This window comes from Pteronotus mesoamericanus, unplaced genomic scaffold, assembly GCF_021234165.1.
Source record: "Pteronotus mesoamericanus isolate MK-2021 breed Mesoamerican mustached bat unplaced genomic scaffold, CSHL_Meso_final contig_121, whole genome shotgun sequence".
NCBI classification, from domain to species: Eukaryota; Metazoa; Chordata; class Mammalia; order Chiroptera; family Mormoopidae; genus Pteronotus; species Pteronotus mesoamericanus.
In genome coordinates this window covers 3,359,198-3,383,042 of record NW_026555046.1, presented here as the reverse complement: position 1 = coordinate 3,383,042, position 23,845 = coordinate 3,359,198, and the positions used below count along the sequence as shown (strand labels likewise).

The window sequence follows — 23,845 nt, the reverse complement described above, 5'->3', positions numbered from 1 at the left end:
GTTCCACCCGGCTGTCCTCTGCAGTGTGGAGAGAGAATGAAGTGCCTAGTGGGACTGACTTTTTTGATCCCCCTCCTGCCTGGTTAGGTAGCGCAGAAGTGCCAGAAAGCCATGCAGAGCTGGGTTTTGTGACTGTGCCTCCCAGGCGGGTTCTGTCCGGGAGTTAGAAAGGCATGTGCTGGGCTCTGCAGCTGAATTATGGGGAAGCAGAGCTAAGCTCTCCAGCAAGTTCAGCCTGTGCAGCCATGGTATGGGAAGTACTTGCTCACTGCCTCCTACAGAGTGCAAGCATCACCCCGAGGCTGTTTGAATCACCCCTGCCAGGACCCAGACACCCCTGTAGGGAAAGGGACAGCAGGTCAGAGCCAGAACATTCAGAGGGAGAGACCAGGTGCAAACACAGCCTCCGGACTCCGGGGGCCCCACCCGCTGGTCCACTAGAAGCTCTGTTCTGACAAACTTGTCAAGGGCCAGGTAGGGTCAGTGTCTGACTTTGGCTTTCAACAGGGAACCTCTCAGGAAGCCCAAAACACTGGCAGAACAAGCTTTGGACAAAGCCAGAGCAGGATCCAAAGGGCTTCACAATCCGCAAATGCAGAAGCCGATTGCAGCAGGCACAACAAATCTGCTGAGGCACACAACACTTTTTATTTTTTTAATCTTTTCTTTATTTTCTCTCTCTAGTTCATATTTTCTTTTCTTCTCTTTTTTCTTTCATACCTCTTAGTCTCTTTCCTATTCTTGTTCTAGTCTCTCTCTTTTTATTCTTTTTTCCCATTTTTCTTTTTCTATTATTTCATTTTTATTTTTTCTATTATTGTTATTATTATTTCCTTTCTCTTGCTTTTTTCTTTCATATTCTTTTTCATTTCTCTTTCCCATCTCTAATTATTGTTGTTTCTTGTCTTTTATTAATCTTTTTTCTTTTATTTATGTATTTTATTATTTGTTGTTTTTGTTCACGTTTCTTTGGCAGAGTTGTTTTTCTTTTTGTTTTGTTTTGTCTTGTTTTGTTCTGTTAGCATCTGTGCCACAATTTGCATGACATGGATGGGGTTAAGCCTCATAGTCAACCAACCAGAGGATCAAGCCCACCCATGAACAAAACAAAAGAAATCAAGAACCAATTACAACAGGAGAGCCCACATAATCCTTACAAGGGTCATTCCTACAACACCTAGCTCAGGTGCTCAAGGAGACTGCACTACAGGGTCCCACAGAACACCTAGTATGTAAGACCACCCCACTGCGTCTGGGACTCAGCATAAATCAATCAAAGAAGCAAAAGGAAAAAAAGTTAAAAAGCAGGAGGGTAGTTTAAGAGATCTTTGGGACAACATGAAACATAATAACATCCACACAATAGGGGTACCAGAAGAAAAAGAAAGAGAGCAAAGAACAGAGAATCTGTTTGAAGAAATAATGACAAAAAATTTTCCTAACCTGGTGAAGGAAAAAGACACACAAGTTCAGGAAGCACAGAGAGTCCCAATCAAGATAAACCCCCAGAGACCCTCAGCAAGACACATCATAATTAAAATGGCAGAGATTAAAGACAAAGAGAGAATCATGAAGGCAGCAAGAAAGAGGCAATTAGTTACCTACAAGGGAGTTCCCATAAGGCTGACAGCTGACTTCTCAACAGAAACATTTCAGGCTAGAAGGGAATGGCAAGAAGTATTCAAAGTAATGAAAAGCAAGGATCTGAAACCAAGATTCCACTATTCAGTGAGGCTATCATTTAAAATTGGAAGTGAAATAAAGAGCTTTTTAGGGAAAAAAAGGCTGAAGAAATTCATTACTACCGAACTAGCATTGCAAGAAAGGGATTACTGTAAGAAGAAGAAGGAGGTGGAAGAGGAGGAGGAGAGAGAAAGGCAAAAAGAGACCCAATTCAGAACAAAATATTCACACAGGCTGAAAAGGAAGGGATGGAAAAAAAATATTCCATGTAAATGGAAATGAAAAAAAGCTGGAGTAGCAATACTTATATCAACAAAATAGACTTCAAAACAAAGGCCATAACAAGAGGCAAAGGAAGACATTCTATAACACTAAAGGGATTGATCCAACAAGAGGATGGACCATTGTAAACATATATGCACCCAATATAGGAACACTTAAATACATATATTTAAATTTAGAAGGAAATAAAAGGGTTATGCCTGGGAAAGGTCATGGCATGCTGTAGAGTGAGCCCACATTATGTTTGTCCTGAAGACTTTTCATATTTTTTTTCTGTGGGTGAGAATCTTAGGGGAGGGTTTCAGCAGAATATTCATAAGCTTTCCAGGTACATTTTCAATATGATTATGCATCAAAATGAGTGTATGGGGGTTCAGGAATATTCTTTGGTCTGCTATAATGCTTTACTTTTTTATCTTGTGTCTGTCTGGCTTTTAATGGGGTTTTTATTATTTGTACCCCTGACTTCATCTGTCTTTGGGTTTAGCTGGCAGAAGTAACATAAATTGGGTCTCTGTTCTCTTTTTCCCACACCATGGAGAATTAAGCTATGTATTCTCTGGTTAGAGAGGAGAGGTATGAACCATTCACTTTCAAGTGTCTTTGATTAGGGGAGATAAAGTGTTGTGACTAACCCACCAGCTGTAAGTTGCTCTGATTGTTTGGCCTTGCTTAACTTTCTTGTCTCAGTTTCCCCATTGCACCTGCCCAGGAATTTTCCTAGATTTTCACTATCCTGTCACAGCAGTATATAAACATTAATATTCAAAAATAGGTGGCACTTTTACACACCAATAATGAACTCTCAGGAAGAGGAACTAAGCAAACAATACCAGTTACCATTGCATCAAAAAAAGAAAGAGAAAAGATACCTAGGAATGAGCTTAACCAAGGGGGTAAAATACTGGTATTCAGAAAATTATAAGACATTGAAGAAAGAAATAGAAGATGCAGGAAAATGGAAGCATATACCATGTTTATGGATTGGAAGAATGAAAATCATTAAAATGTCCATACTACCCAAAGCAATCTACAGATTCAACACAATTCTCAATGAAATACCAATGGCATATTTCAGAGACCTAGAACAAATATTCCAAAAATTTATATGGAGCCAAAAAAGACCCCGAATGGCCTCACCAATCTTGAAAAAGAAGAACAAAGTTGGAGGGATCACATTACTAGATATCAAACTGTACTAAAATTCAAAGGCATTGTAATCAAAACAGCCTGGTACTGACACAACAACAGACATGTAGATCAAAGAAGCAGAAAGGAGAACCCAGAAATCAACAACACCTTTACGGCCAATTAATATTTGACAAAGGAGGCAAGAACATACAATGGAGTAAAAACAGTCTCTTCAATAAATGGTGTTGAGGGTTCAGTGAGATGGCAGAGGAGAGAATGGAAGTCACACTAACCTCCTCCCAGGACCAATCTGGAATTACAACTAAATTGTTGAGAAATCACCCAGAACAAACAACTGAACCAGAGTGAGAGAGAAGCCTGATAACCTCAGACAGACAGAAAAATCACCTTCAGGTCAACCTGACTGTACCTGCACAAGAGCATACAAGATGTGGTGGGCAGAGTGACCCTAGGTCAACCAGCTGGAGGGAAGGACACACCAAAGAATGACCAAACAACAATAAAAACCCAATTATGTCCAGAGAGCCAACATACATAGCATAAAGGCATCCAAGAGCATCAAGTTCAGGAGATCAAGGAGACTGCACCCCTGAATCTCACAGGTCTCCTACCATAGAAGATCACACCACAAAGTCAGGGAGTCAAAACAGTTCATTTTACAAAGCAGAAGCAAACAAAAAGAGTCTCACATAATAATGGGAAGACAAAGAAACAACCCCCAATTGAAAGGAAAGGAGGAATCCTCAGAAAGAGTGCTAAATGATATTGAGGCAAGTCAACTATCAGATATCGAGTTCAACACAAGGGTTATAAGGAAGCTCAATGAGCTCAGTGAGAATTACCAAAACTACAGGAAAGCTATGAGGAACTAACTGCAAACTATGTCAGCATGAAAAAGGACATAGAAACAATCAACAAGAGCCAAGAGGAAATGAAGAATAGAATTCCTGAATTGAAGAACACAGTAGAAGGAATCAAAAGCAGAAGAAGCTAGATGAAGCTGAAGACTGAATCAACAAGCTGGAGGACAAGCAGAAAAAAGCTCCCAGAAAGAGCAAGCAAAGGAAAAAAGACTCAGGAAGAATGAAGAGGCATTGAGGGAAATGCAGGACAACCTGAAACATAATAATATCCATATAATAGGGACACCAGAAGGCGAAGAACAGGAGCAAGGAATAGAAAACCCGTCTGAAAAAGAAATGATGGAAAACTTCCTGAATTTGAGGAGAAGAAAAGTCACACAAGTCCAGGAAGCACAGAGGCTCCCAGTCAGGAGGAACCCAAAGAGGCCCGCTCCAAGAAACATCATCATTAAAATGGCCAATATCAAAGACAAAGACAGAATCCTAAAGGCAGCAAGGGAGAAAGAAGTACTAACATATAAGGGAGCCCACTGATACGGCTAGCAGCTGACTTCTCAGCAGAAATATTACAAGCCAGAAGGGAATAGCAAGAAATATTCCAAGTCATGAAAAGCAAAGGTCTGCAACCAAGACTACGCTACCCATCAAGGTTCTCAATAAAATGGACGGTGAAATAAGGAGTTTTCCAGACAAAAGAAGGCTAAAAGAATACACCTGAACCAAACCAGCATTGCAAAATAGCTAAAGGGACTGCTTTAAGAAGATGAAGAAAAAGAGTCTATGAACACCCAGTTCCTTTCACAGTCACCAATTCTTGATATTACCAATATTTTTAATACTTATTAATCTTATTGTGGCAATCATGTGTTACTTTAATTGTTACTCTATTATTTATCGAAACAAAACATGTTTTTGTATATTCCTTGCCAATTTCTATTATTTTTTAAAAAGCTTGAAGTGACTTTTTGGTATTCCTTATTCATTTTTTGATCAATATTTGTAGAATTTTTGCACTTAAAAAAACCTATTAACCCCTTTTTAGATGTGTTGCAAATACTTTCCTATTCTATTACTTGTCCTTTCTCTTTTTTATATGTATATTACTATATAGTCTTAAGTATTTAATATAGTCATATTGTCAATATTTACTTTATAGCTTCTGGGGTTGAATAGTTTCCTTCAGGTCATGAAAAATATTAGTTCTATTTTCTTCTAAACCTCCTTAGATTCTACATATTAATTTTTAACTCACCTGAATATTTCTTGTATAATGTGTGAAATAGGGCTCTCTATTTTTTTTATTTCAAGTAATAGTGGTCCATGCATCTTGTTTATTGAATGAGCCTTGTTTTCCCCATTGATTTGAAATATCAACTTAATAATATATTATATTTTTAGATATATACATTTGTGTTTATAATGCTCATTATATTTCTTTGATTTAATTGATTATTTCTGTGCTGGTGTCATAATGGTTTAATGCTGAGACTTTATAATAGTTTTACATTTTTTTAATGTTTTATAATTAACTTTGACATTTAAAAAATAAATAAAATCAATCTGCATTTAAGAAAGAGAGAGAGAGAGAGAGATGGAACTCCTCCTTTTTGTGACAACATGGATGGAACTGGAGAACAAATAAGCCAGCTGATGAAACAAAAATATCATATGATCTCACCTATAAGTGGACTCTATTCAATAAAATAAACTAACGAACAAAATAAACCACAGGCATGAAAACATGGAGCAGATTGAAAGTGACCAGAGGGGATAGGGCAAGAGGACAATGGTGGAAAGATGGGGAAGGGACTAGACAAAAAACATGTATGAATGACCCATGGACAAGGACAACAGAGTGGGAATTGACTGTGGGAGAAGGGGGTGGGGGTAGGGTGGATGGAGGGTGGTAAAGGGGTAAAAATTGAGACAACTGTAATAGAATAAACATGATCTATAAATTAAAAAAATAAATAAAATTGGAATAAAAAATGAAGGGGCTGGCAATAAGTATTCAAAGTCATGAAATGCAAGGATCTACATCTAGGATTAATCTCACCAGCAAAGCAATCATTTAGAATGGAAGGAAAGATAAAGTGCTTCCTAGATAAGGTCAAGTTAAAGGAGTTCATCATCACCAAGCCCTCAATATATTAAATGTTAAAGGGACTTATCTAAGAAAAAGAAGAAGATCAAAAACAATGAACAGTAAAATGACAACAAACACACAGCTGTCAACAACTGAACCTAAAAAACAAAACTAAGCAAACAACTAGAACAGGAACAGAATCACAGAAATGGAGATCACATGGAGGGTTATCAGCAGGGAGGGAGAAGGGGGATAGTGGGAGAAAAGGTACTGGGCATAAGAAGCATAAATGGTGGTACAAAATAGACAGGGGGGAGGTTAAGGGTAGTATAGGAAATTGAGAAACCAAAGAACTTATATGTATGACCCATGGACATAAACTAAGTGGGGAAACAGTGATGGAAGGAGGTGCCGGGTAGAGGGCAAGAAAGGGGAGGAAAAAATGGGACAACCGTAATAGCAAAATCAATACAACATATTTAAAAAATAAACTATGTCCCTGTACTCTCTGTAACACCAGGAAGCTGGGCCCCCAGGCCTTCCAAGGACTCAAAATCTTCCCACTAGACACCCAGGCAAAGGGGTGTTAACTCTCAGGCCACAAAAATGCTTGTTAGTTTGATTGGGAAGTCCTCAGTCCATCCAAACCATCTTTGGAGTCACAAGGAAGGTTATCAGGTTGGGAGAAGAAAGGAGTGGTCACTCAGATATTGTGACCTTGTGACCTTGTGGTCAGCTTTCAGATGGATTAACTATTGAGGAATTGATAGACACTCATCTCCCCATTGTTAATGAGGTCCAGTGGTCCTGTCTTCTTTTATTGGTTGCCCCAAAGCACAATCAACTGTGAATGGCAATGTCTTCCTTTTTGTTTTAGGTAATCATGCCTACTGGTAGACACATTGATAAACAATGTTCCTCGGCCAGACCCCCTGAGAATTGGGTCTCCCATTTTATTCCTGATTGTAGAATCTGGTCTCTCTGGATAACAGATATTTGTTCTATATTGGGCATACAATAAAAAATACCGTCAAGTAGGGATCAAATAGATAGTGACTTCAGGTTCTGTAACGAGATAGGTATGACCAGGCTATACTACACATGCCTCTTTTATGGAGGCAGAATCTCTCAGTCATGTTGAGATCCTCCCCACTCCATAGACTCCAGAGGGGCTGCCTAGGGAGGCACAAGCTGGCCACTGCTGGGCCTAGACAGGGTGATTTCTCTAGAGGATACATACTCTGTCAGGAGCAAGGTTGCCTAAACCAAGGCCCATTCTTTCCACAAATAATGTGCTTTTACTAAACTCAGCTCACCTGGTAAAATTGAGAAAGACTTCCTACTTTGCATGAACAGACTGGCAGAGCCTCAGGACTGTGCAAGACACAACCATACACTCCCTGGAACAAAGGCTGATGAGTTTCTGAAGGACTGCTTTGGGAACACCAGGAGTGGTGCTTAGGCACAACACAATCATTGGTGTCTTGGGAGAGATTCATGGCACTTTAATGCCAAAGGATGCTTGGTGAGGGCTTCCACCAGCCACCCAATGTCAGAGAGGAAGGAGCTGAATCAGAGTGAGATCAACACCCATGTCTGGGATGACAGAAGGGAGATATGGAAATTCCAGTGGCACATAGAGAAGAAACATCCATTAGTATTTCATATGGAGGGGACAATGAAATACTAATTTGTCAGTGGAGGACAGTTTGCTGCTGGGTAGGGATGCATGGGCTGCTCCTGCAGAGAGCAAGTCCCTGGGAAAGTCCCCAGGTGAGGGAGACTGGTGAATTTGCTGCTCTTGCTGAGCTCGTGCTTGTTATTGTCCCACATGGCTCCTGGATGCTCTGGGTGGTGGTCTCCTCCTCACAAGGTGTGAGTTGGATGTTTCTGATTTAATTTTCACTGCAGTTCAAAAAATGCTCTGTATCATACCAATTCTTTTATATTTTGAGACTTATTTTTATGACCAAGCATGTAGGCTATATTGGTAAAAGTATCAAACAGGCTGGAAAAGACAGTTTTCCAGGTTTTGGAGTGCAGTCAAAGTGGTGGGAATAATATATGTCTTTATTGTTTATTTTTTGTTTTGTCTGCTTAGATTCTGAACAAAAGAAATTAAAATTGACAACTATGTAAAATGTAGAAACCCTGCAGCCATACAGATCCATTTTCTCCTCTACCAGTTGCCTTTTATGCCATAATTGCTATATATATATGTATTATATCTACATGTATATCAAGGAAATTAAGAAGAAAAACAGATTAAAAATATTTCCTAGGTACTTACCATTTCAGATGCTGCCCATTCCCTCCTTACTATATGATCCTATACTGTATCATTTCCCTCAGCTAAGAATATACTTTAGCATTTCTTTTAGTGCAAGTCTTCTGATGACAACTTCTCTTTGTTTACTTTCATCTGAAAATGTATTTTGATTTCATTTTTGGATTATATAGAATTTTGGTTTGAGAAGTTTTATTTTCTTTCAATATTTTAATGATGTTGTTCCACTGCCTTTTAGTTTCTATGGTTTCTTATGAAAAGCAGTGATTTCTAATTGTTGTTCCCCTTTTTGTAATGAGTCATTTTTTTTCTGGAAGCTTTCAATATTTTCTATTTATGTTTGGTTTTCAACATTGTAACTATGAAGGATGATTTTCTTCTTATTTATTCTGTTTGAAATTCACTGAACTTCTTGAATCTATAAATCAGTCTTTCAAGAAATTTAGGATTTTTTTCAGCCACTCTTTCTCCAGATACTTCTTAATCTTCTTTCTTCTCTCATTTTAAAACTCCATTTACAAATTGTATTAGACATTCTGGCATTGCTTCACAGTTCCGTGAAGTCTTGTTCATTTTTTTAAAAAAAATCTTTATCTTTTTTTCAGACTGAACAATTTCTATTAATTATTCTCATCCATTGACTCTTTCCTTTGTCTATTTTGCTTGTAAGCCCATTTAGTGGTTTTTTAAAACTTAAGATATATTGTGATTTTTAATTCTAGAATTTCCATTTTTTTAACAGTTTGTTTCTCCTGTGAGATTTCCTGTCTTTTCATTCATTATAAACATATTTTCTTTTACCTGAATGGACATAGTTATAATGATTGCTTTAAAGTTCTTATCTGATAATCTAACACTGGGTCATATTAGGGTTAGTTTGTTTGTTCCCATTTGTCTTGAAGCTGGGTCAGATTTTCAAGTTGAATAATGTAAAGTTGTATCCAGACTTTGTGCAATGCAAATTAGATTGTAGAGACTCTGGATTCTGTAACATTCAAAGCCTTGATATTTTTATTTTAGTAGACATTAACTTTGTGAAACTTGAACAGAAATCTCTGCCACTTGGGTAGCAGCTCAAATTTTTGTGTAACTATTTTAGCTTTGGATGATATCTTGTAACCTGCCTGTGTATGTGTGGTTAAGGTGTCAGGGATTTGGCCAGAGTTTATATACCTACAATTTTTGATTCCCTGTCTCAGGCTTTCTCCTTGTTGGGATTCTATATGCACTTTCCAGAAGATGCAGTTTCTCCAAACTCTGTTTTCTGTTTTTTCTATGTATGGTACTGACCAAGTCTTGCCTCAAGCTTTCATGATGTTAAAATATGTAATAACAGGAAACTCAACACATCAAAATCTGCCTTTGGTCACTTTCCAGAATCTCTGCGTAGTTGTAGTTTGTCCAGAGTTTATACTTATCTTTCAGAGGGTTTTGTGTTGAGTTTACTCAAACACACTGAAAGTGGAATTCTTCTCATCTTCATTTTTGAAAACTAGTTCTACTGAACATACAGGTATTTGTTACAGGTTTTTGTTATTTCTTTTTGCATTTTACCATTTCATTATCTTCTGGTATCCACAGTTTCTATTGAGAACTCATATCATATCATGTTTCCTGAAATGTAACATATTGTTTTTCTCTGGCTGCTTTCAAGCTTTTCTTGTTATTGTCATCTTTTAGTTATTTATCATGCTTAGGATTACTTAGACTTCTTGGATCTATTAATGTTTTCCACCAAATTTTGCAAGTTTTCAGTCATTGTCTCAATTATTTTTTAAACCTGGAGAGCATTATGCTAAGTGAAATAAGCCAGTTGGAGAAAGACAAGTACTATATGATTTCACTCATATGTGGAATCTAATGAACAAAATGAACTAACAAGCAAAATAGAGACAGGCTCATAGATAGAGAGAAGACTGATGACTGGCCAGGGCAGGGCTGAGTAAGGGGGTGGAGGGATTGAGCAAAAAAGAAAAGAAAAAGAAAACATAGACAACAGTGTGATTATTGCCAGGAGGAGGAGTGTGGGGAAAGATGGAGAAAGGTGTAGGGGGCATAAATAGTGCTGGAAGGGGACTTGGCTTGGGGTGGTGAACACACAATACAGTGTACAGATGATGTGTTGTAGAACTGGGCACCTGAAACCTGTATAATTTCGTTAACAGTGGCACCTCAAAAAATTCAATAAACAGGAAAAAAAGAAAAAAGTTAAAATTCTTTTCTTAGTCCCTTTCTCTTCCAAGAACTCCAATTTCACACATTTTGAAAGGCTTGAAATTATTTCATAGGTCTCTGAGGTTCAGTTTACATTTCTTCAACTCTTTTTTGTCTCTGTTCTTTGAATTGGATAATTTGTATTAATTTATCTTTAAGTTCAAAGATTCTTCTACTCTTTCCTCCTGCTGTTCAGTCCATTTAGTATATTTTTGTTGTACATTTCAGCTGTAGGATCTTTCTTTGATATTTTTAATACCTTCATTTTTCTAATCAGATTCCTTATCCACTTTTTCACTGATACTACATTTTCCTTTAATTCTTTATATATATTTATAATAGTTATTTTGAAGTCTGTTAAAAAAACAACATCTGGCCTCAATCAGTTTCTATTAGCTGTCTTTTATCCATTAGAACACATTTTCCTGTTTCTTTGCATATCTACTGTTTTTTTTAATTCAAAAATTGGAAAATTGGACACTTTATGCAGTATGTTCTAGTGATGTGTTCTACTGGATTCTTCAAGGTTTTTTGTTTGTTTTCATCTGCTTGATTTTTTTCCTATTCTAGTAGGAAGTGAACTTGTCTATACTCAAACTGCAAACAATTTTCTCTTGTATGAAGCAGTTTACATCTCTATTGTATTTCCTATAGCTTCTCACTGCTGGCACTTTGGGTATTTCCCCTATGCCTATATAATAAGGATTGGGGAAGATTTTGGAGTTCACTCCTTCAGTGACTTCCTTACTTAAATTTTCAACTTCTCTGCCAGCCTCAGGCTCTGCCTGCTGACACTGTGATCTTGAGACAGTCCAGTGAGCCAGGAAAAGTGGAATACAGAAACATGGACTGATAGCTCAACAGACTGGCTGAGCAATTTACAGCCAGATACAGAAGGTCACCTCCCTAGAGATAGCATATAGGCCTCAGTTGTATTTCAGCTCCAGGTCCAGAAAAGCAGCACAATCAGGTAGGCGATGCCAAGACCAACGCCTAATGATCCCCTGCCCTGGCGCTGACCAACCAGTGAAGACCACAACCCTGACAGAGCTCATCTGGAAAACTAAAGAATATTCTGCTGAAGCCTTCCCCTGAGATCTCCCCTAAGATTTCTGCTTTCAAGAGAGAGAGAAAAGCCTTAAGACAAAGGACCCAGCTCAAGCTCGTTTACTCTCCCTCTGGGGGAGCAGCCTATCCCACTCCCTTTCCCTTCTCCTTACCCCACTTCTTTTCCCAACAGGCATGCATCTCCTACACTCTAAGGAACCCCACAAGACTTGCAACCAGGGGAGCAATGGGCAGCAGCAGCTCATCCTGAGCTAATTTCCTGAACCTTGTCCCAAGACCCCCTTTTCTCTGACTCCCTAGTGAGCTAAGACAGCCCAGCCTGGGCTCCCCTGTTGCTTCTTCTATGCTAAGCCCTTCCTTTTTTCACTGTCCCCAGATTTAATAAATGTACCCTCATTGTCACCTGGACTCATGTGAAATATTTCCTGTATGATGTCAAGAACACACACACTACCTTTTGATGTACAGTAAAATGCTCCAACTGAGTCATCTGGCCAGGTCTTCCAGCATGCAGTTTTTAGAGAATAGACTCTACATTATGGGGAACTCCAGCCCGTGAAGTCCCCCAATTCACCATGGATGAAAGAAAAAGTCGTTTCAGACACTGCCTGTCAAGGAAAGGGGAAGGCGATTCTCTCTCAAGGAGAATGCCCTAAGCCCCTTTGCTCAATGGCTTTTATTGAGAGGGTTACAAGAGGGGGATAGGTAGCAGGAATGTACAGGTAACCTAATTACATCAGTAACTTAAGCTTATAAAGAATAGGTGGTATTTAAAGAGGACAATGGCAGGAACACACTGAAATGCTTGGGTCCGAGATGAGCAAACATTATGGCACCAGGTGGGATTTGTGTCAGGGTCCAGGAATTTTATAAATCTCTTTCCCATCCTTGAGCTGGTTATCTGGTATAAGATTAACAGAGTTTGAGGGAGAAACAAAGCATGCTTCAAGGAGTGTAATTTACTTCTAGGCCTTATTTCCCCAGGGGGCCCTTGGAGTTATTATTGGGTCCTACCTATCAACCGCATTACCAGTGTTCCAGACAAGTCTTATGGGTCCTCTCCCAGGCCCCAGCTTGCACAGGACTACAGTCCCTGATACCACTCAAAGAGGCTCCCTACACTACATCCTATGTGCTTTTGAACATTACATTGTGTCTTTAAATATTTGTTGATTTAAAAAATATTTTATCCAGGTTTTAAAAATGTTATTTATGAAAGGATTTGCATTACCACTTTACATTGCAGCATTATTGGAAGTTCTCTAAATATTGTTTTAATGTGTATTTTCCTACAATGAGTGAAATTAAACATCTTTTCACATTTTAAGTCTATTTTTATATTTTGTGAATAGCTCATGTCCTTTGCTTATTTTTCTGCCAAGTTTTTGGTCATTTGTCTCCTGAATTTACAAAAATTATGTATATTTTAGAGATATCTGCTCTTTATGACACCCTTATGTGAAATTTCCATGTGTATTTGGGTCTGTTTCTGGGCTCTATTCCATGTCCTTTAAAAAAAATTTCTTTCTTTTTAAAAAATTTTTCAAATACACTTGTCTCCATTTACCCACCACCACTTTCCCCTGCCCCACCCACCGCCACCTCTCCCCCTCAATCCTTCCACACCGTGGCTTCATCCATGTGTCCTTCACACCTGTTCCTTGATCTGACCCTTTCTCTTCCCCTCCCCGCTACACCCCCCTCCGCCTCTCCCCCCCCATAGGTTTCTTCTTTCTTTCAGTGTTGCTGGTAATATTTTCCTTGCTGGCTTGCTTTGCTGATTAGTTTCCACTTATTGGTGAGATCATATGGTATTTGTCTTTCACTGCCTGGCTAATTTCACTTAGCATAATGCTCTCCAGTACCATCCATGCTGTCGCGAAGGGTAGTAGCTCAATCTTTCTTTCTGCTGCAAAGTATTCCATTGTGTAAATGTACCATAGTTTTTTGATACACTCATTTACTAATGGGCACTTAGGTTGCTTTCAATACTTGGCTATTGTAAATTGTGCTGCTATGAACACTGGGGTGCATAGATTCTTTAGAATTGGTGTTTTGGGATGCTTAGGATATAATCCCAGTAATGGAATCATGGGGTCAAAAGGCAGTTCCATTTTTAGCTTTTTGAGGAAATTCCAAACTGTTTTCCACAGTGGCTGTACCAGTCTGCATTCCCACCAAGTGTGCCATGGTTCCCTTTTCTCCACAACCTCACCAGCACCTGTTTGTTGATTTATTTATGATGTCCATTCTGACTGGTGTGAAGTGGTATCTCATTTTGGTTTTAATTCACATTTCTCTGATGGCTAGTGATGCTGAGCTCCTTACATATGTCTCTGGGCTCTGTGTATGTCCTCCTTGGAGAAGTGTCTGTTCAAGTCCTTTGCCCATTTTTTAATTGGATTGTTTGTCTTCCTGGAGTGGAGATGTATGAGTTCTTTACATATTTGGAAACCAAATGCTTGTCTGAGGTATCATTGGCAAATATATTTTCCCATATGGTTGGCTCCCTTTTCATTTTGCTGATGTTTTCCTTAGCTGTGCATAAGCTTCCTAGTTAATGAAGTCTACTTGTTTATTCTTTCCTTTATGTCCCATGCTTTAGGGGACATATCTGTGAAAATATTGCTGGGTGGGATATCTGAGAGTTTCCTGCCTATGTTCTCCTCTAGGATTTTTATGGTATCGTAACTTACATTTAAGTCTTTTATCCATCTTGAGTTTATTCTTGTGTATAGTGTAAGTTGGTGGTCGAATTTCAATTTTTTGCATGTAACTGTCCAGATCTCCCAACACCATTTGTTGAAGAGGCTATTTTTACTCCAATTTATGCTTCTGCCCCCTTTGTCAAATATTAATTGAGCATAGAGACACGGGTTTATTTCTGGGCTTTCTACTCTGTTCCACTGATCTATGTGTCTGTTTTTGTGCCAGTGTCAGGCTGTTTTGATTACAGTGGCCTTGTAATATAGTTTGATGCCTGGGATTGTGATCCCTCCTACTTCATTTTTCTTTCCGAAAATTGCTATGGCTATTCGGGGTCATTTATGGTTCCATATATATTTTTGAAATGTTTGTTCTATGTCTGTGAAATACATCATTGATATTTTAATAGAGATTGCATTGAATCTATAAATTGCTTTGGGTAGTTTGGACATTTTGATGATGTTAATTCTTCCAATCCATGATCATGGTATATGCCTCCATTTATTTGTGTCTTCCTTAATTTCTTTCTTCAGTGTTGTATAGTTTTCTGCATGCAGGTCTTTTACGTCCTTGGTTAAGTTTATTCCTATGTGCTTTATTTTTCTTGTTGCTATATCAAATGGGATTTTTTTTACTGATTTCTGATCTGATATTTCATTTTTGGCATACAGAAATCCCTTCAACTTCTGAATATTGACTTTGTATCCTGAGGTTTTGCCAAATTCACTTATTAGGTTGAGTAATATTTTGGTGGAGTCTAGGGGGTTTTCCATGTATGCTATCATGTCATGTACAAACTATGATAGTTTTACTTCCATCTTTCCAATTTGGATGCGTTTTATTTCTCTTTTTTGTCTGATTGCTGTGGCTAGGACTTCCAATACTATGTTGAATAGAAGTGGTGAAAGCAGACATCCTTGTCTTGTTCCTGATCTTAGTGGGAAAGCTTTTAGTTTTTGTCCATTGAGAATGAGGCTGGCTGTTGGATTTTCATAGATGGCCTTTATTGTGTGGAGGTATGCCCCCTTTATTCCCATTTTGCTGAGTGTTTTTTTATCATAAATGGGTAGTGTACCTTATCAAATGCTTTTTCTGCATCTATTGATATGATCATGTGGTTTTTGTCTTTCCTTTTATTTATGTGACGTATTAACGTTTATTGATCTGTGAATATTGAATTATCCTTGCATCCCTGGGATCAATCCCACTTGAGCATAGTGGATGATCTTTTTAATGTATTGCTGGATGCAGTTTGCCACTATTTTATTGAGTATTTTAGCATCTATGTTCATCAATGATATTGGCCTGTAGTTTTCTTTGTTGTGTCTTTAACTGGTTTTGGGATTAGGATGACACTGGCCTCATAAAGAGTTTGGGAGTCTTCCTTCTTTTTGGAGTTTTTGGAATAGTCTGAGGAGGACAGAGGTCAGCTCTTCCTTAAATGTTTTGAAAATTCTCCTGTGAAACCTTCCAGTCAAGGGCTTTTGTGTGCCAGGAGTTTTTTGATTACTGCTTTAATTTCACCAGCTGTTATCAGTCTGTTCGGGTTTTCTGTTTCTCCTTAATTCAGTGTTGGAATGTTATATTTTTCTGGAAATTTGTCCATTTCATCAAGGTTTTCAAATTTCTTGGCATATAATTGTTCATAGTAATTTGTTACAGTCCTTTATATTTCTGTGGTATCAGTTGTTATTTCTCCTTTTTCATTTCTGATATTATTTATTTGGGTCCTGTCCCTGTTTTTCTTGATGAGTCTGCTTAAAGGTTTGTCGTTTGTTTTGTTTTTGTTTTTGTTTTTTCAGAGAACCAGCTCTTCGATTGATTGATTTTTTTAAATTTTCTTTTAGTCTCTGTCATTCAATTCTGGTCTGGTTTTAATTATTTCCTTCCTTCTACTCACTCTGGGATTTTTTTTGTTGTTGTTGCTCCAGTTCTTGAAGTTGTAGGGTTAGGTCATTTATTTGAAATGTTTCTATATTTCTTAGGTAGGTCTGTATTGCTATGAATTTTCCTCTCAGGACTGCCTGCACTATGTCCCATAGGTTTTATACTGTTGGGTGCTCATTTTCATTTGTTTCCAGAAATTTTCTGATTTCTTCTTGATCTCATTATTGATCCATTCATTGTTTCATAATATGCTATTCAGTCTCCATGAGTTCGAATGCTTTTGAGTTTTTTCTGTGAGGTTGGTTTCTAATTTCAAACCCTTGTGGTCTGAGAAAATGTTTGATATGATTTCAGTTTCTTGAATTTGTTGAGGCTTGTTTTGTGTCCTTTCATGTAATCTATCTTTGGAAATGTTCCATGTGCATTTGAAAAGAATGCGTATTTTGCTTCTTTGGGATGAAAGGTTCTATATATGTCAGTTAAGTCCATTTGATCTAATGCGTCAATCAGTTCCACAATATCCTTGTTTATGTTTTGTTTGGAGGATCTGTCCATTTTTGACAGTTGGTTGTTAAAATCCCCTGCAATCAGTGTGTTACTTTCTATATTTTTCTTGAAGTCTTCCAAGATTTTCCTTATATATTTGGGTGCTCCTATGCTGGGTGCATATATGATTAGAATGTTTATGTCTTCTTGATAGATTCTTCCTTTGAGTATTATAAAGTGTCCTTCTGGGTCTCTTTTTATGTCCTTTGTTTTGAAATCTATTTTGCCTGATATAAGTGTTGCTACCCCTGCTTTTTTTCCTGTCCATTTGCTTGGAATATTTTTTTCCATCCCTTCACTTTCAGTCTGTGTAGGTCCATTGTTCTGAGGTGGGCCTCTTGTAGGCAGCATATGTGTGGGTCATGTTTTCTTATTCATTTGGCTATCTTATGTCTTTTTGGGGGGCATTTAATCCATTTACATTTAAAGTTATTATTGGTAGGTACTTATTCATTCTTTCCCTTTGTACCTGTGATCCTCTCTTTCTCACTCTTTTCTTCATCTTCTTAGAACAGTCCCTTTAGCATATCTTGTAGTTCTGGTTTGGTGGAGGTGTATTCCTTTAGCCTTCTTTTGTCTGGGAAATTCTTTACTTTGCCCTCCATTTTAATTGAGAGCCTTGTAGGGTAGCATAGTCTTGGTTGCAGGCCTTTGTTTTGCATGAATTAGCATATTTCTAGCCATTCCCTTTTGGCTTGCAGTGTTTCTGTTGAGAGCTCAGCTGCTAGCCATATTGGGGCTCCCTTGTATGTTACTACCTCTTTCTCCCTTTCTGCCTTTAGGATTCTCTATTTGTCTTTGATATTGGCCATTTAAATTATGATGTGTCTTTGGTGGGCGTCATTGGAGTCCTCTTGAATGGGACCCTCTGTGCTTCCTGGACTTGTGTGACTTTTTCTCTCCTCCAATTAGAGAAGTTTTCTAGCATTACTTTTTCAAACAGGTTCTCTATCCCTTCTTCATCCTCTTCTCTTTTTGGTATCCCTATTATATGGATATTATTACATTTCAGGTTGTCTGCACTTCCCTCAACACCTCTCCATTCTTTTTGTGTCTTTTTTCATTTTCTTGCTCTTTCTAGGAGCTTTTTTCTGCCTTGTCTTCCAGTTCACTGTTTCGATTCTCTGCTTCATTGAGCCTGCTTTTGATTTCTTCTACTGCATTCTTCAATTCAGAAATTGTATTCTTAATTTCCTCTTGTCTATTATTGATAATTTCCATCTCTTTTTTTCATGCTGATATTGTTTTCAGTAAGTTCTTCAAGTTTCCCTGTAGTTTTTGGTAATTCTCTTTGAGCTCACCAAGCTTCCTTAGAACTGTTGTATTGAACTCAGTATCTAATACTTGACTAGCCTCTATTTCACTTAATTATCTTTGTGGAGATTCCTCCATTCCCTTCAATTGGGTGGTGCTTCTTTTTCTTCCCATTTTTTGTGAGACTCTTCTTTTTTTGCTTCTGCTTCTAAAATGACCTATCTCGACTTTCTGACTTTGTGGTGTGAACTTATATGGTAGGAGACCGCTTTTTTTTCCCCTTTCTTTCTCCCTGGATATGGCTCTGATTATATCAGCTGTTGACCCCAACTGAAATTAGGCAGTCTGTTCAAGACCTCTGGGAATCTACTGTCTGTGCCTGTCTCCTCCAGTTGTCAATCTAGTCACTCTGCCCTTAGCAGTCAGGGTGGGGCATAGTCCCTCCTGTGGGAGGGGCTATTGTGTCCTTTAACAGTGCTGCCACTTAGGGATGTGGTCTTCCTGAGGAAGACGGCTGTTGCCATATGGGGGAGGAGTCATCACTGGGATCCCCCTGGCTACTCCCTCAGTTCTCTCTCCAATGTCTCCATTGCCAGACTTTCCTCAAACGTCTCTAGACTACTCTGTATACCCTTCAGCTAGGTATCTACTATCTGTGACTGCTGCTCTGTACTGAGCACTGAGGCCTGTGCACTGCCTGGCCAGTGCTGAGTGTACTGCGAGTGTGGCTAGTGTGTCCTTTCATGTTGCTGCTGCTCGGGGGAGTGGTCTGCCTAAGTAAGATGACTGCTGCAGAACTAGGGGTGAGTCAGCACCGGGACCCCACCATCCACTTTCTCAGTTCTTTCCCCAAAGCCTCCTTCCCCAGTCTCTCCTCAGGCAGCTCCAGCCCACTCTGCCCCTACCTCTGTCTGAGCCCAGGGTAAGTGGCTGCCAGTACACATTTTTGTGTTGGCCCTTTAAATGGCTCTTTGTGTCTCCAGCCACCTGTCTCTGGCAGAAAGCACACTGCAGCTTTTCACAGCCTGTTGTCTGTGTTCTTTTTGGGCTCTGGTGCTGTAGGGTGGAGATTCCCATTTATGGCTTAGATCCCGCTCATCTCAGGGGGATCCAACTGGCCCTTTCAATATCCTTCTGGTGCTACCACCCACGCGTGCCCTGTCCACCTTCCTGAGTCTCTACTGCGCTGCTTACCAGTTCGTTTGTGCTAAAGCCAATTCCTTTGTCTGACCAAGGTTTTAAGGCTCTTCTCTCCCTGTTGTTCATTTGTTTTCCAGGTGATTTCTCCACAATTTAGGTGTAATTCCAGATTGGTCCTGGGAGGAGGTCAGTGTGACTTCCACTCACTTCTCCACCATATGAAGTCATGGGCTCTCTTCCCTTTCATTGGTCAATCTTTTGTGTGAGCATATGTGTTAGTACCACACTATTTTAGGCAGTAAGATACTATAGTGTTTTATATGTTAGCTTATTTTATGTCTACTTCCATGACTTTTGTATTTCTGCATTTTCTAGTTACTCTCATGTTTATTTTTTTACATGAACTTTATCAACTTTTCAAACCTCATGAAGTATTTGCTGTTACTTTTATTGAGATTGTGTTGCATTTATAAATGGACTCAGGGAGATAGGACATTGAGTCATCCTATCTAGAAATAAGAAATATTTAAATCTACTATTGTGTCTTTCAGGAATAGTTTAAAGGTTTTTTTATATTATTTTTGCACATTTCTTGCTAAGTTTATTCTAAGAAAAGTTGCCTCTCATTTTTTATGGATTCCACATTTGTGAATTCACCTACACACTAAGATTTGTTTGTAACTCCAAAATGAATACTTAAGGCATTTGCAGATATGTGTATGCTGTGTTAAAAATGTGACTCACCTTTCTTCCTTCTTTCAGCTTTGTGTAAAAGACTGTCCTTTCATTAAAAGGCATATTTAGTTCCATGTTTTTCATGTTTCTGTGCTTCCTGTTGATTTCACTGGTTAAATGTCCCCTGAATGTTGTGTTGAAGTGCTGACTAGAGTTCCTATGTGCAAGTGGGCTCTGAGGTGAATTACAAATAAATTATGTGTGAGATTAAGCTTCATTCAGGTATGAGTAATAGTACTGTTGGCCATGAGTTCTATGTAAATGAATCAACAACACAGATTAAATAAGGTATCTTTAAACAGAAACTCACATAAAAGGCTACATATTGATCAGTTGGTGGAAATGAAGTGACCAGAGGCTTTCAGGATTCTAGCCCTGTTCTTCTCCTAAGGACAATGATTTAATATTTGCTAAATTTAGTATTAGAAGGGACTTTATAGAATATAACTGCCACAAATAATGAAAATTTACTATATTTTATTTGTTGTTATAAATGAGGCTTTCTCTATCAGTATACCTTCTAATTAATCATTACTTGGGTACATGAAAGCTACTGATTTCTGTATATTAAATTTCTATCCTGCCATTTCACTGAGTTATTTTTGTTTGAATTAGCACTATCATAGATTCTTTCAGGTTTTTCAGGTATACTTTATCACATGCAAATATTTTACTTCTTCAATTCCATTTCCTTGATTAATTTCTCTTGTCTTAATTGTGTTGGCTATAACTCCTCCCCTCCTTTCATAAGGACAGCTTTTCATCTATGTGGAAATGCTCTGAGTTGATAATGGACTATGTCATTGATCCTTAGATTCCTGGAGTTGAACTTAGAGGCAGTGTTGGCTATTCTGTTGCTTGATGCATGGATCTTTTTTTGTATCACTCAAGTGGTCATCCAGTCTCTTCTTGAACACCTGTTCCCTTTCTTTCACTAAGAGCTTATCTCTCTGTTTCAGGGAGAGACTACCTTGTACCCATTCCAGATAGTTCTGTATGGCTGTCAATCACTTCATCCTGATGTCCTGCTCTGGCTTATGATCCATGCTAATTACATTAGGGTGGTCATAAAATCTGGACAGTTAGTTGTTATTACTATTATTATATTTTTTTACAGACTGAACCTCTTTTATTTTTTTCTGGCATATGCTAAAGATGTACATTTATTCAGTGACAATCAAACACATGAATTACCTGAGGCAGTGCTCACAGAAGCACATGCTGCAGTCTAGAGGCTGTCTCACCTTGTTTATTTCTCAGGGATTACTGCCTATGTCCAGTGTTTTGGAAGCTGTTGTTAAATACATTTTATCAGGTTTTTATTTGTTTCAGGTGGGGAAGGGAGATTCATTTTTCTGATATTCCATATTGGCTGGAAGTGCAAACACTCTGTAGTTATTGCAATTTTCCCCAGTACATCGACTAGGCAACATCAATGAAGGACAACACATTGAACATATCATTTAATGTCATGGAGAATATCATGCTTTGTAATGTAATATCAATAAACTATTATTATGTATACATGCCCCATACTCCTTCATCCCTGAACTCCTATGGAGATGAAGAAATATAGAATAGAGGGAGAAGGCGATCCATTTTCAAAAGTCTGAGGTCTCTCTGGAGCCTGGCTCACTGTCAGCACTCAATTGTTTGTTGAGTAATTGATGGAGGTGTGCAGGCTGACATGAATGCATGCATGTGTGAATGAATCACAGCCACTGGAGGAATGGTTTCTTTACTGTCCCACCCATTCTCTATTGTGCAGACCAAACCCAGGCTCTAGAGCCTTCCTGTCTGGGAGAGACTCTGGGCTCTGGGTGGCAGCATGCCTCCCACAACTCTCTGCCTTGTTCTGGATCATTCCTCACTCCTTAATTCCTTCTTCACTGCATTCTACTTTTAGCCTGATGCTGGGATCCTGTCCCTTTTCCTTACATATTTTTGCAAATGGATTCCTCTTTTAATTTCTTTGACATAACTTTGGCGATTCCCTAGCTTTCAGAAATGTGAGCATCACTTTTAATGAGGTTGTGAATTATCAGAGTATTAGAATGCTGCCCTAGTTTTTGCAAAAAGCATCCAATAGTTTTCTTATTAATAATCTGTATCCTATTATTGCCTAGCCCCAAAACTATCATTGACTAGAAGAAGTGACTTGAATAAGCTTTGTCATTTGTGAAATTAATAAAGCTAATTTTACTAAGAAATTAATGAATAGAGTTGAATACTTTTACATGTTATTGCTAAAATGTGTTCAAAGAAAGCAGTAACACACAATCCAATAGTTTTGAAATGTTTCCAATGTAAGAGTTTTTATTCTGGTTCCACGCTCAGTTAGAGGTACCTACAACAGACTACAGACAAAACTAATTAGAGAGGGATTAAAATCTGCAGAAAATAATAAAGTAGGGAATGTTCAGTCTTGCAGTTCTCATACAAGTTACTAGGTCTTAATTTCAGTCCTAACATTAAATGATAAAATCTCTAATTCATATGAAATAATCCATTTAAAACAAGACTTCAGGCTTGAACTATAACTAACTTCCAAAAAATTTCAAAGTTGTTTGACAGTAATCCATCAGATTAAACTTCTGGGTGAAGAGAGTCTACCAGAAGAATGAGTACAGCCTTGTGAGGCCAGGGGGAAAAACAGGATAAAAAAATAGAAAAGTCAAAACCAATAAGTTCAAACATGTAGGAGATCCAGATGGGGGGTGGCAGGGAAATCTACCTTTGTTACAAACAGGGACAGCAGGGGTGGCATGGAGGAGGGCGGCCTTACCTCGCAGAGGGGCTGGGTCCGCAGTGTCAAGGGGCTGAGGTCTGAGAAGCCCTGAAGGAATGCAGACTCTTTTAAATAAAGCTGCTACTAGACTGCTTAAGGTTTCTCAGTGACGGTCCTTGGCGCTTTGCTGCTGTGGGTGGCTCTAGGAGTGCAGACAGGGCTGCTCAGGTCGAGTGTGGCAGCGATGGTGAGGCTGGCTAACTCCTAAACCTTGGGCTGGGGACCTTCTCTAGGGAAGTGGATGTCAGCATTACTTAAGATGTTAAGAGTTTTTGCTGTACTGGGACCTAAACTGACCCAGAAACTAGGAAGTGATCTCACGTGCACTACTCTTGAGAGAGATTTCAGGGTGTTCCAGAGATAAACAATGTCGTCCCCCTCCCATCTTGGGCTTGGGGTATCTCTTGGGGAAGGACTCTTGGAACCTGTTGCCATGTAAAGGGTTGTCTGAGTCTGAGGACACCACTTCCAGGAGAGGCAGCCTTTTGGCAGGTTTCTTTTTCTTTCTCCTAGGGTTCTCCTGTCTCAGCTCTCGTAAATCTGGGGCACCAGCTTCCTTGGCTGGCATAATAAGGAACGCTGAGTTCTTCATGTCCACGTTCTCCCTAGAGAGCAGAAATTAGGTTACCTTGGTCTTGACAACTTCTGTCTCTAGAGAGAGATGTAAGCCAAGAGATAACAAGCGTTGGGGGCAGGGATGTGGGGAAAAGGGAACCCTTGTGCACCATTGGTGGGAATGTAAATTGGTGCAACTACTGTGAAAAATAGTAAGAAAGCTCTTCAAAAAATTAAAATTTTTTTAGCATACAATCCAGAAATTCTATTTCTGGGTATTTATTTAAAGAAAATGAAATTAATATCTTGAAGAGATATCTGCTCTCCTATGTTCATTGAAGCATTATTCACAACAGCCAAGAAAATGGAAGTGTCCATCAATGGATGAATGGATAAAGAAAATGTAATTATATATATATATATATAATTACATATATATATAAATGCATATCACATATATATAATGGAATATTATTTAGCAGTAAAAAAGAAGGAAATCTTGCCATTTGTGATTACATGCATGGAACTTGGGGGTATTATGCTAAGTGAAGTATGTCAGGAAAAGACAAATGCTGTATGATTTCTCTCACATGTGACAG

General features: G+C 38.6%; 1 protein-coding gene across 1 annotated transcript in view; it reads right to left on the bottom strand.

The window, feature by feature from the left end:
- Positions 1 to 23,035: 23,035 nt before the first annotated feature.
- Positions 23,036 to 23,845, bottom strand: part of VWA3B (von Willebrand factor A domain containing 3B) — a 217,404-nt gene continuing 216,594 nt past the window's right edge. The window contains 2 exon segments of the mRNA XM_054586153.1: positions 23,036 to 23,077; positions 23,080 to 23,296. Of these exon segments, the coding sequence (XP_054442128.1) occupies positions 23,036 to 23,077; positions 23,080 to 23,296 (259 nt within the window).